This window comes from Giraffa tippelskirchi, chromosome 2 (assembly GCF_054371585.1).
Source record: "Giraffa tippelskirchi isolate mGirTip1 chromosome 2, T2T-mGirTip1v1.2.pri, whole genome shotgun sequence".
In the NCBI taxonomy this organism is placed as follows: domain Eukaryota; kingdom Metazoa; phylum Chordata; class Mammalia; order Artiodactyla; family Giraffidae; genus Giraffa; species Giraffa tippelskirchi.
Genome location: NC_137276.1, coordinates 190,061,201 through 190,075,271, shown reverse-complemented (window position 1 = coordinate 190,075,271; position 14,071 = coordinate 190,061,201). Strand labels below are relative to the sequence as shown.

Here is a 14,071-nt window from a genome sequence, read left to right as displayed (position 1 = left end):
ACGTGTTAGTATATGATATTTGTTTTTCTCTTTCTGACTCACTTCACTGTGTATAATAGGCTCTAAATTACAAGTTCATCTACCTCATTAGGACTGACTCAAATGGGTTCCTTTTTATGGCTGAGTAATATTCCATTCTATATATGTACCACAGCATATTTATCCATTCATCTGTTGATGGACATCCAGGTTACTTCCATGTCCTAGCTATTGTAAATAGTGCTGCAATGAACATTGGGGTACATGTGTCTTTTTCAGTTTTGGGTTTCCTCAGGGCATATGCCTAGTAGTGGGACTGCTGGGTCATATGCTAGTTTTATTCCTATAAACTTATAGATTTTTGTTCTGTGGAGATGCATATAATGTCTGGACAGTTGAAAAAAATAAATCCAAATATTACATTTTACAGCCCTAATAGCCCACGTTTAGTCATCTAATCTAGCAATTACAGCCTAAGACTGCCTATCTAAACACCCAGTCTCTCAAATACTCTTTGGACACATTTTAACCTCTTATTGAGTCCTTCATTAATTAATGAGTTGAATAAAATCTTTGATGTGTTAATTTTATATTTGCACAACAGGTATAATTTTGCTTCAGTGGTACCTAGGAAGGATCCACACTTTTAATAAATTTCAGAATTCTAACAATAAGAGCAACAACAAAAACACACAATCTTTCTCCACCCAGTATTCCCCAATATCTACCACTTTTTCACACTTTTTTTTCCTTATAGAGAGATTTTTCAGTTTTCCATGTTTGATGTCTTATTTCTTTGCTTCCTATACTCCTTCCCATTCTAGGCTCAAAATATGACTATTCAGTTTCCAGACAGTTGTGGGTTGGATTCTGCTCCCCCTACACCCCATCACCCCAACAACCAAATTATATGTTCCTAATTCCTGGAACCTGTGAATGTTACCTTATTTGGAAACAGGTCTTAGCAGATGTAATTAGTTTAAAATGAGGTCATACTGGATTAGGACAAACCCTAATCCAGTGTCTGGTGTCCTTATAAAAAGAGGGAAATTTGGACAGGGATACGGGCATAGGGAAAATACCATGTAACTTCAGAGCCAGAGACTAGAAGGATGCAAAGGGATTCCAAAAACTGCAACTCCCAGAAGCTAGAAGAAGCAAGGAAGGGCCCTCACCTAGAGCCTTCAGAGACAGCACATGGCCCTGCCAGTACTCAACTTTCAGAAGTTCAGCCTTCACAACTGTAAGACAATAAATTTCTGTTGCTTGAAGCCATCTAAATTTGTGGTGATCTGTTATGGCAGCATCAGGAAGCACAGACCTACCCTTCCAATGGGACTATTCACTAAAGCAGTCAGTTTGCGAGCTGTCAAGTCAACAGATACTTTGCCATCCTTATCATCCGTGACCTTTCCACAGCATCTGGTATTGCTGGCCTTTCCTTCCCTCCCACCTTCCTTCCTTCCTTCCTTATCAGCCCTCCCGCCTTCTTAGAACTCTCCTTCCCCAACTTAGTTCTTCTTTTAACTCTAACTGCCACTTCTCCGGCATCTTAGCTGACATCTTTTGACTACAGATCACTGATGCTGCAGTTCTCCAGAGCTCTTTCCCCTCTTTCTGTATGCTGCCAGGGCCATCTCTCCACTCCAGCTTCAGTTACCACTAGGTGGAGATGCTCCAAAGTTTCCAACCTTTCTCCTAATTCTCAAATCTGTAATCTACTTCTATATTAAGCATCTCCGCTCAGAAATTCCACAGTATTCAAACTTATGTACCAAGCATTCAACGAGCAACTTCCATGTGCCAAGTACTGAACCAGGTGTTAGAACAAGAGAAATGACAAGGCCCTTGTCCTTAGAGAATTTACAAAATAGAAAGACAGACATAGTATTAATTAATAATTTCTGGTATGTTGAGTCCTGCAGGGAAGTAATGGATGTGATACAGTATGTGCGTGCGCATGCATAGGATAAATAGCAATTAACTAGACAAATACTTCTGGATGAGGGAGGTGCTGGAAGCAGAGAGAAGACAATTCCAGAAGGAAAAAAACCCAGCACTTTTAACTGACCTCTGCTCTCTCAGATTTAACTAGGCATTAAGTTTTATACTTTTTTTCCTTAGAATCTCTAAATTTAGCCCCTCTGAACAAGTGCAAGCCCTTGCAAGAGTTCTCTAACAGGTTCCCTCCACTTCCTTTCCTTCCTCCCCAATCCACTGCCCACACTCTTGCCAGTGTTTCTTAGACTGGGTCATGTAGGTCCCTCATTTAAAAAACCTTCAACTGTTCGCCACTGATGATACAATAAATCACAAACTCTTCAGCAAGAATACAAAGTCCATTACAATCTGTTCCCTGACTCCCTTTCCCATCTCCTCTCAACTTTTCTCACAAACTCTCTGCCCCCACTCTGGAACTGTGGGCGACCCCCAGGGAACTCCCCCATGCTCTACCCACTCGCTCCTCTGTGCTTCTCAGCTCTGCCAACGGTAATGTCCTTCCTCCTCAGAGCCACCTGGCAAATACCTACTCAGTGTTCTCTTGGGAAACCTTTCCGAAAGTCCAGGTCTTTCTCTCCATTTCCATTATTAAAATCTCTATGCTGAATATGCTTAATTCTGCATATTTATGTCGGTGTGCCACACCAGCTGTAGAACTCTGCTAGGCAGGCAATGTCTTCTGTTCGCCTGGGTCGCCAGACATAGAAACAAGGCACACTGGGTTCTTAACATATGCGGCCGAATTTAGAAAATAATAAACTCAGAACAAACCAAGGGTAGGCACATGGTAGGTAAGTGATAAAATAGAAAGTACCCAGGCCTGGGAATCAGACAGACTTTCCAGTGTAAATTCTAGGTATGCCAACTTCTGAGGTGATCCTAGCACTTAACCGCTACATCCTCAACTATACATGGGAATAATACCACCCATCTCCCAAGGTAATTGTGAGGGCTTGGTAAGAACTTATGTAAAATGCAGTGGATTCTATAAATGTGAACAATCTCTCTGAAGATGATATCTACACATCTAGTACCCTCCCTTCCTTCTGGGAACTACTCTGTAGTTTGCAACAGTTTTCATATGACCTCATGCGCCCTGGTTAGCTAACTGGTCCAAGGGTGGGTACTGACTCACACTGGGCCCATTTGAGGCCAACTTACCCTGCCCTCCAATTTCCTGCCCTTGTATGTCAGGGAAACCCCAGAATCTCTCCAGTGTTGAGGCTACAAGCCTTGAGGATTGCCAGCAGCCATGATCCGCTGCATACAGAGAAAGTCAGGCTGTAAAAAGACAGAGTCCTTGGTGTCTGAGGTCTGGCTGCATCCCTGCTTTTCCCGGAGCTTAGTCTGGCTCAGTCCTTAAGAAGATTCCACAAGCTACCTCAAAATGCTCCCCCAAATTACCTTCTACTTTAAGCATGTGTAATTTTCAGTTCCCTATAACCCTACTAACTAAAACACTCTTCCTCCACCTGTGCAACAGAATGTCTCACATCCAGACCTATAAAGTTAGCATCTAAGATAAAAAGAGTACCCAGAAACCAGTCATGCTAGGAAGAGAGAGAGAAACCATGAACCTGCAAATGATCTGAGGGTGGCGATCAAAGAAAGTTGAAGTCTATCAACAGGTAGGAAGTTGGAGAAAGGGGAGGCCAAAAGCGAGGGGACAAAACCTGTATTAAGGTCTCGGTGGTTGGAGGCCAAGTAAGGACATTTCACATGAACAATCACACCCTGCTGTCACATTTCTTCACTACACGGCCTGACCCCTTCACCAAGCTAGGGGTGGAACTTTCCTATACAGTAAGTGTAGGGAAAATGGGGAGAAGGGCCAGAAGGATGGAGAAGCACTGGATCTCAGTAGAAAGCCAACACTTGCAAATGGAAATCTTAACTGTAGAGCAGGGAAAGAGAAACCAAATTTTCATTAACACGTTTCACTCATTGAACCAAAATTTAGCAACTACCTAGATTTGGTCACAGCCTCATACATTCTACAGAGGTGTGTTATACATTAAAAAAAAAACAAAACACTGAGAGTGACATGCCTAGTATTAATATTTAAATCCATGTATGTCTGCCTCCAACATCTCTATACTTTCAAACTCCATCCAAGTTAAACAATAATGAAGACAAAGAAAGCTCTCAGGTTTAAAAGAAAAAAAAAATCTCACAGTTAAAGAGACACTTGCAGAAGAGCATAAGCTAGACTGCAAGGAAATCATCATTTAACAAATATCTTATGTGTGCTAGACACCAAGAAAATGTACAGCACAAATGTAGTCTACTTGTTAGTTGGTCACTGAAAAAAGGAGAAATATAAGCTGCTGGCAAAGCAACGAGTTGAAAGAAAAGATGTATATATAAGCCAGTGGCATCTTGACTGTGTTTCCAGATATAAGGTTAAGAAGCACCATGGAATTTTAAATTATACTAAAAGCACAACTTATATTCCCCAATCACTTCCCTGGTGGCTCAGACGGTAAAGCGTCTGCCTACAATGCGGGAGACCCGGGTTCAATCCCTGGGTCGGGAAGATCCCCTGGATAAGGAAATGGCAACCCACTCCAGTACTCTTGCCTGGAAAATTCCATGGACGGAGGAGCCTGGTAGGCTACAGTTCATGGGGTCACAAAGAGTCGGACAGGACTGAGCGACTTCACTTTCACTTTTCATATTCCCCAATGAAGCAGGGTTCTGGACAAGGTGGAAGAGATGATTTGAGGAAGAAGAAAAGGCGAGGCAAGAGGTAGTTTTACTTGCAGGGATGAAGAGCAGGACAAGGGTTCAGGACGAGGCAGGTCAGTCACGATGCTGCGGCTGAGCAGAAATCCCATGGGAGGTTCGATCGGTGGTCCTTATCTGAGGCAGATCTAGTCACAAAGGTCACATGCCTTTCTCCAGCAACCCTAAGCTATTCGGAACCAGAGAAAGCGTGGGGACTGGCGTGTGGGCCAGGTTTAGGATCTATCAAGGACATGGGGAAAAGCATCAATGGGATGATGGACCTGGGCTGAGACAAGTGACCCAGAAATGGGCAAATGGACTGGGTAGAAGCAGAAATAGCTAAGGGTGATGTCACTGCTAATATCACCATAGATACAAACTCTTCAGTCTGCCCTGCAATGGAAGTCGTCCACAATCTTGTCCCCAATGACCTTTCCAGCCTGTTTCGCATTACTTTCCTCTGACACCAGATTAGTGCTACCTGAATGTTCTCCAGGAATTTCAGCTAGCAAAGAAAAAGGAGGCAGGCAACAACTAGAACCAAATCTAAGGGCAGTTTTATAAAGCTGGAGGTGACTATTCAAATCAAAATCTGAATGAGAAGGCAACGGAGTGCACCGCACTGGCTTTCATTGATTTTGGCTTAGCACAGTTCTTAAAGACCACTTATTTGACAGGGCAACATAGCAGTGTTCTCTAAATAGCAGCCATGGCTTTGTTCAGAGTTCCAGTTGAGGGAGAACTCCTCTCACTACAAAAGCAAAAAAAGTCTAGCTCCTGGGAAAAGGGTGGCTGGGAAAACACTGGGCAGAATGTCAGGCCCTGGGCAAGCAGGTTAAGGTTCAAGAGAGGGCTCTATTTCCATGGAACTGAGAAGCCCAGGCTCTGAGGGAATCAGACAAAGGACAACAGTGTGAAGGGCATGCAGGTGCCCAGAGACTAATGAATAACATGCTTGGGGCAGCAAATTCACTGCAGAAATGAGTTCTAAATTCTTTTTTTTGGCCCGGCTGAGTGGACTATGGAATTTTAGTTCCCTGACCAGGGACTGAACCCAGGCCCTTGGCAGTGAAAACGCTGTGGCCTAACCACTGGACCGTCAGGGAGTTCCCCAAAATTCACATTTTTGAACGATGGACATCGTAGTAAGTATTAGAAATTAGAAAATGAATAAAACTCTGCCAGATATAAATATTTAATATACACTGTGATAAATGACTGAACAGAAAAAACTGGAAATTACCATCTAGAGATGAGTGCATGTGGTGACAGAGAACTCTTCTCAGAGAGGATGATACCGAGGAAGGTTTGAAGGGTGATAAGGAGGTTACCACTTCCCAGGGGACTCAATGGTAAAGAATCTGCCTGCCAAGAAGGAGGCACAGGTTCAATCCCTGGGTTGGGAAGATCCCCTGAAGGAAACGGCAACCCACTCCAGTATTCTTGCCTGGGAAATCTCATAGACAGAGGAGCCTGGCGGGCTACAATCCATGGGGTCACAAAGAGTTGGACATGACTCAGCAACTAAATAACAACAAGGAGGTTACCAAGCAGATAAGGAAAGGAGCTCTTTCTATTCAAGTAGAGAAAATGATACATGTAAAGAGATCAGTATAGAGAACAAGGTAAAACAGGATCAAATTACATATGAGAGGAATAAAAAAATCTCAGTTTTACACAGAACTATATACATATAAAGGGTGAGGGATGCTGGCATGAGATAAAGTCAGAGAGGAAGAGAGGGGCCCGATTCTGAAAAAATACATAGGACTCCTCTCACTATAAAAGCATAGGAGTCTAGATACTGGGAAGATGGTAGATTTTATCTTACAGGTGATAAAGGGGCTGCTGGACACACTATGGAAGTATTAACAGAGCTCCAAGAGGGCAGTACCCCAGTGCATAGAACCATAGCCCTCAGAAAAGAACCAACAAATATTTGCCCAAATATGGGGCAAGAGTGCAGGGTATGGGGCTTGCGGAGGAAGCAGTGGGCCAGGGCCAGAGGCATGCTACTCACTGCAGCAGGGCTGGCTTTGACACTCACAAGTTTCCTGACTCCTTGCTGTTCTGATGCTGCAATCTTTACTCCTTAAATGTCACTCATCTCTGTGAACTAGGAATCTACTGACACTAACAGCTAGCTGATCTGCTTAAAACCATTTTATCAGCAAGGTTTCCCCTACTTCCCTGGGCACTGTGAGCTTACCCAGCTTTTCAAACTCACAGCACTGTGCAACTTTCCCTGGCTATTTACACACAGGCTCCAACTCATAGATGATTATTGCCCCAACTAGACTGCAGGATCCTTGAAGACAATGACAGTATTTTACTTGTTTATAACTATCTTGGGGCTGTGCTGACATATGTGCACACACCCTGGGAGTTTACAGTTGGAACTCTCTCATGCTGAGAGTTTTTATGAGAGGATGATAACGAGTACTAGCATTTTCTCTTTGATCCCAAGCGATTAAGTTCTGACTGCAAACTCGCAGAAACTGCACTCCACAGAAGCAAGGAACGCTGAGCCTCCTCTCCTTAGAAAGCAGTTGAGAGAGTGTGCATCTTGGGGTCTTTCCCGTAACTCAAGCAGCTAGCCAAAGATCTTCTTCCAACTACGTACCTTCAGAGTGCAGGTGGATCTAGCAGGTGATGTTTTAGCAGCCTTTTAAGATCATTCCATCATCTGTCTGCTTCAGTGGACACTGGCATTCATTAAATTCTAGTTTATGTGAATATCTGTATTTTTTTGTACTGATAAGAGTATACTGATTCAATCCACATAAGGACCTGGAAAATTAGCATTATGTGGGTTTCTAAACTAATAGTTTGAACTGACATATTTTCGTAAAGAGCCTATCATAAATGAAGAATTTAATCAAGTGGATTAAAGAAAATAATATAATAGCAGTTTTGAACAATATAGTAATTACTTCATAAAGAATAAATGTCTTGTGAAAAAATTTTAATTTCAAAATCTTTGTCTTGCCATATTTTCAAAGTAAGCTTCTGTGTACTAAATCAGCCTACATATTAATTTTAACATGATATGTCTGCAGAACATAACACCACACGACTAAGATTACAACCACATAAGATTATGTAGGTGTGTGAATATGGACTAGAAAGGAAGATGAAGTGAAGTGAAGTGAAAGTCACTCAGTCATGTCCACCTCTTTGCGACCCCATGGACTATACATTTCATGGAATTCTCCAGGCCAGAATACTGGGAAAGGAGTATACTCCAGAGAAAGGAGTGGGTAGCCTTTCCCTTCTCCAGGGGATCTTCCCAACCCAAGGATCGAACCCAGGTCTCCTGCATTGCAGGTGGATTCTTTACCAGCTAAGCCACAAGGGAAGCCCAACAAAAATTATAAATTGATAGATAAGGGGTAGGACTGTAGATAATTATTAGTTAAATTTATGGTTTTGAGTAAGTGTTATATAATTATCTGTATGATATTTTTAAAATAAATAAAGTGCTAAGGCCATAAGGTTGTTATAAAATCAACTGAATCCATGAGCCACACAAGAAAAACTGCCAAGCGGTCTCACTTCCTATATCAACAATCACATTTAGCAAATATCAGTCCCTCTATAAAGCTTTTCCTGATCTATATAGTTTCATGTCATCAGTCCACATCCTTCCAACTAGTCAAGAAGTGGAAGTGGAAACCATCTATTTGCATGCATTTAATTAATACCTAGTATTACCACCTGAACTTTCATACCCTATGTTCATTTTGTAAAGTACAGTCTTATATTTAAAGTCTAATCCTATGTAAATCAAGACTTTCCTCATGCTATAATCTGATGCTTTCTTTTTGGAAATTAATTAATTCATTATTTTTTAAATTCTAGTACTGATACTTTAACTCATACACATTGCGTTGGTCTTTTAGAATGAAGCTTAAATGTTCAAACAGAACTATTAATTATTTCCAGAACAAAATAAAGTTTCCTCTCTGTTGATAACATTGGGAAATCTACCTAAAAATCATTAACCTGTAATTTTACAATTAATTTTTAACTCACAAGCTTTTAAAATATGGATTTTAAATTTGATCACTAACACATATGGAATATGCACTATATTTCTAACCTCCACTATGCAAAATTAATCAGAAATACAGCAGAAACAGCATGCTTTGATTTTTGCCTCTGAAAAAAACTACATATAAGAGCCCTAGCTCAGTCATGAGCTAGGGTCATGAGCAGCTTAGCTGCTCAGTCATGTCTGACTCTTTGTGACCCCATGGACTGCAGACGTCCAGACTCCTCTGTTCATGGAGTTTCCAAGGCTAGAATACTGGAGTGGGTTGCCGTGACCTCCTCCAAGGGATCTTCCAGACCCAGGTATCAAACTTGTGTCTCCTGCATTGCAGGCAGATCCTTTACCATCTGAGCCACCAGGGAAGACCTTAAGAGCCCTAATGTTTCAACAGACCATGTAAAATTCTAATTTAACCTAATGTCAATATTAGTAATAATTACAAATGTTCTTTGCACTCAGACATGTTCTTCATTTCCGACAATTCACAAATACAGCTCAAAAACTATTTCCCTGTATCACAAGCAAATAAAGGCACTACCTGACAGACTGTAAATTTTTTTCACACATTAGTTCAAAAATCATTGTGAAACTGAATGATTCTTTTTAAAAAAGAATCTGATTTGACAGATTTATTAAATTAGCTAACAAAAATAAATACTTTCATGAATATTTTGTACTAATAGGCATAAAGAAGTCAGTCTCAATGGATTTTTAAAATTTATTCCCCTGATATTTTACCACATTCAAATAACATTCTAACTTACAGGCTTCCCTGGTGGAACAGTGAATAAGATTCTGCCTGCCAATGCAGGGGTCATGGGTTCGATCCCTGCCTGGTCTGTGGTGCAACTAAGTGTGTGTGCCACAGCTACTGAAGCCCGAGCCCCCTAGAGTCTGTGCTCCACAATAAGAGAAGCCACCGCAATGAGAAGCCCATGCACCGAAAGCTGCACAAAAGCAATGAAGGCTCAGCACAGCCAAAAAGAAAAAAATTCTAACCCAGAAGGTAGGCAAACCCTCCATGACACAAATGAGGAAGCTGAGCTCCTAAGATGAGGTGACACAAATTCCTACAGTCATAATGTAAACCAGAGACTTAAATTCATTAAGCAGACCCCCTACTTCCTATTAAGTAAATTTATTACAGTAACAAATAGGCAATCAGCATAATAAGTTCCACCCATTTAAGTTTTTTAGAAAGACATACATTTTGAAAATGCTTTCAATAAAAACGAGAAAGACTTTGAAGGTGAACTTAATATCAAACTTAGAACTCAAGACACACAAATATAAGCCATGTCTAAAACAGCATCATAGTCAAACAGATGTGAATAAACAGAATTTATAAATATATTAATGAAGTAAGATTAGTTAAATACATCTCTGTTGTGAAAGGTTGACAAGTTTTCAGACCAATGATAAATTTTATTCTAGACCAAATAAAAAGAAAAAAACATTTGGTCAGCAGAAAATCTGCTGAGGAATGGCATTAATGTGTGGCATTAACTGGAATGAGTTTAGTATCTTCCACTTCAAAATGAGGTCTGAAAGATTAAAAGAAAAAAATCCTGAAATACAGTTCTACCTCAAAACACATATTAAATGCATTTCTACCTAGGCTGGCTAAGGAAAAAAAAAAATCTGTATATCACAAAACACTTTCTCACAGCTTATTTTTATTGCAATTTGCAGACCATTTGAAAATGCATAAAGAAATTACTTACAACTCTACCATCGAAAGACAACTTTTATCATTTTATTATCTCCTTCCAGTCTTATTATAAAGACTTCGATAGAGTAAAAACTCCAGCTTGTAACTTAACATTACAATATTGCAGACATTCCCATTAGAAAAAATTCTATAGGCATCTTAAAGCACTGCTTCTCATTTTGAAGTCAGACTTCTTTCCAGGTTATGTGAAGAATCCCAGTGGACCCTAAAGCACATCTGTTAAGACCGGTAACATGGACAGCACCACAGGCTGCATCTGGATCCGCTGGGTAAGAAATACAATTTTTAAAAAATTGGGGAATTCAAATACCATACAATTCCTGGGTTTTCAGGTGATATATATATACCTAATGACTCTTACTTTATCAATTTAGTAAGCTCATGATTAACAATGATAATCAGCTGTTTGTACTTTACCCTTTGCCAGACTCCTATGTACTAGCATTTCATTTTCATCAAGCTAGGAAACAGGTATATATTCTCTTATTACTGATGTAGAAAACTGAGGTACAAAGAAATTAAGTGATTTTACAAAATTTACCCAATCAACTTGAGAGAAATAGAAATCAGGTCTTTAAATTATTGGGATCATTTCTATTTGTGTTAATCTATACTGATGTTTTTATATAACATGACACTGTGAAAGAGAACCAGATACTCTAGTTGTTAAAATGCTTGGTAAAAACTAGAATTAAACTTACCAAAAAAAAAAGTAACATTGCATGTTAAATTAGGCCGGGCTTGAGAAACTCTAAAAACAAGGCAATTGTCTCATTTGCGGAGGAGACATTTAATCAGTTATAAACTATTCAAAGATCTTTTTTTTAAACACGACATAAACACTTTCAGATTCTGAAATAAGCAAAAGTGGTCAGAGTACCCAGCTTATGTAGTTATACTTTGTATCAACATATCTTATTTTATGGGTGTCTCAGTTTCCTTATGTTTCAAATGGGATAACAATACTTAACTCAAGAAGGCTGTGGTGAGGATTAAATGAGTTAATAGATGTAAATCACTTGGGGTTGTCACAAAGTAAGACCCATTCAATCAGTGTTAGCCATATGTTAATATAATCCTGTTTTGCTTTTTCTTTCTACCTGGAGGAAAATAGAAGCATAGGTTCTAAAACTTCAATGAAGGAAAGGATTTCACTAATTTATTAAGTGCTGATGTTCAAGAATTCGATTAAGGAAATGATCTAACTGAAACTTGAATGCTGCCTAGAGCTGAAAGAGGTCAGTTTACTAAATACATTTTTTCCATTTACATTATATTTCCGCATGCCTGTCAAAGTTTTAGCATCTTCACAATGACATGCTTAAGGCCATGATCCCATACTCTACTGAAAACTACATGAAAGCAACATTAAGCTGGACTTAAACGTGGAGATCAACCTAAAAACAAACAAACAAACAAACAAAAACCTCTTCCAAGTATTAAGTAACAACGCAGTTCTTATCTCTCTCACTGTAATAAAATGGAAATGCAATGGAGAAACGTGTTCAATAACTTGATGTCAAGTTGTTTTCAAAATTGCTGTTCAATGCCTGAAAAAAAGTACTAAAAAGGGGAAGAAATCAGCCCAGCATTCTCTTTCAAACTATGATTATTAAGTAAATAGCTTTGTACGCTCTGGAATCTCGAAGGATTGTAGTAGGAAAGAAGTTTTGTCACTTTCTGTGAGGGCTTGCCCATTTAATACGGATCGCTCCGTCTGGGCAATAGAGCCTTGGGTCCCAGACGTAGAGTCTCACCCAAACAATCTATCTAGACCACCATTCTGAATAGGCAGGGATTGCAAAGAGCATGTTCTAAATCCAAGACTCAAAGATAACCAGAATCAACTCTATTCGATTTTGAACTTGGCACTTTCACAGAAGATAATCGTCGTTAACTCCCTTCAATGGATTTAGGATGCTCTTCAATTACCTGGCCGTTTTACTCTGTTCATCCATCCACTTAGCTTAACATTAGGCAGCGTATCTCCAAAACTTCTCCTTTTCCTCTCAAATACTTTCCCCAGAACAATCCAATGCCCAAAGGAGGTCTTCATAGCAAGGTCTCACTTCCCTCTTTTCAAAAAAAATGAATGGGCTTCCCCAAAAGTAAAGCCGCGCCAACTTGGGGCAAAACAGACAGCCAAGCTTTGCAATTCAACCCAGCGAATGCGGGACCAGGTCTGGCCAGGCACCGAAGCGCACCACAACTACTCTGCGCGTCTGCAGATTCCGTAACGACCCGGACACCCTGCGCCCCAGAGGCTTCCACGGCGCTCCCAAGGCCCCTGGGGCCCCGCGCGCAGCGCACTCCTCGGGAAGAACTCACCTTGCTGGGCTCCAGCGTCCTCGAGCAGCAGGAGCAGGATAAGTAAGAGGAGGAGGAACAGAGGCCTGGGGAAGGAGGTGGAGGAGGAGTTGGAGCGAAGAGGGAGGGGGTAGGAGCGGGAGAGGGGGAGCGCGGCCCGGGCGGGGGCGGCGACCGCGGCCCGGACTTGCAAACGTTGAGGGCTGTGCCCGGCTCTCACCACCGCCCGGCACGCCATCGCGGCGGCCGGCAGTCCGCCTGCATAGTGCGGGCGCCCCGGGGCCGCGGCACCGGGCGAGGAGGCAAAGGCAGCGGCGGGAGAGCAAGAGGCAGCGCGCGCTTCGCCCCACGCCGCCCGCACTCCGCGAAACCTCCTTTTCCTTCGTCCCTTCCCTCCGCTCCCCTCCCCGAGACCCCAGGCCGGAGCGCTAGGGAGGGGAGGGAAAGAAATGGGGTGCTCGAGCCGCGGAGGACAGCTGAGGGGACGCGCCTCCCGAGCCGCGTTCAGCAATCCGACCCCTGCCCACCGCGCTCGTCCTGGGCTCGGGCTGGCTGGCAGGCAGGCCGGCCGCCCGCTCCCTCGCGCTCCCTCTCGCGCGTGCTGGCCACGCCTTCACAGCCCGCTCGGGCCAATCGGCGGGCAGCTCTGGTCCGTCTCCCTCTGCGCCACCCAATCAACACTCGTTCGCCTCGGTCGACCCGTTAGCTCGCCGGCCCACTCATCGAGCTCCACCACCCCTCATCTCTCTCCTCCAATCCCCGGCGGCCTTGGGAAGCGTCCCACCCGCCTCCCCCAAAACGGGTTCCGCCCCCAAACTCTAGCCCCCGACGGCCCCCGCCCGGCCCGCGCGCCTGTTATTGTTGAGACTTCAGCCCAAGCTGATCCCGCAGAGGCGGTTGCTTGCCCTGGTCAATGACTTCCGGGACTTCCCTTAGCCCGCTTTCCCTGCTGCTCTGGCCCAACTTGCTCATTGCTCCTCCCACGTCGCACATCAGGCCACTGAAAGGGGTGGGAAACCTGGATTCTGGCTGATTTTAGCTGGGAGCTGAGTCTGAGGGACTTTTTTTCCCCTCAATAGCAGAGCAAGTTTTTTTTATTATTAAAATTACATCCAGTTGTTGCAGCAACTCTCCATTACAATAACAGATACAGTGTTCAGTGTAAGATATATATGTATTTACTGTTTCCTATGCCTTTTACTATGTTAATGTGGGCTGGGGGGTGGCGCAAAAAATGTGTATGACAAGATCCATGCCCCTAAAGCAATCTA

At 42.4% G+C, this 14,071-nt stretch overlaps 1 protein-coding gene across 2 annotated transcripts in view; it reads right to left on the bottom strand.

Moving 5' to 3' along the window:
- The window catches only part of DCBLD2 (discoidin, CUB and LCCL domain containing 2), a 76,047-nt gene extending 62,681 nt beyond the window's left edge, over window positions 1-13,366 (bottom strand). For both annotated transcript variants that reach the window (XM_081572504.1, XM_081572505.1), the window contains exon 1: window positions 12,822-13,366. In XM_081572504.1, coding sequence (XP_081428630.1) covers window positions 12,822-13,038 — 217 coding nt within the window. In that variant the 5' untranslated portion in view covers window positions 13,039-13,366. The remainder of the gene's footprint in view (window positions 1-12,821) is intronic.
- Between the last annotated feature and the right edge of the window lie 705 nt (window positions 13,367-14,071).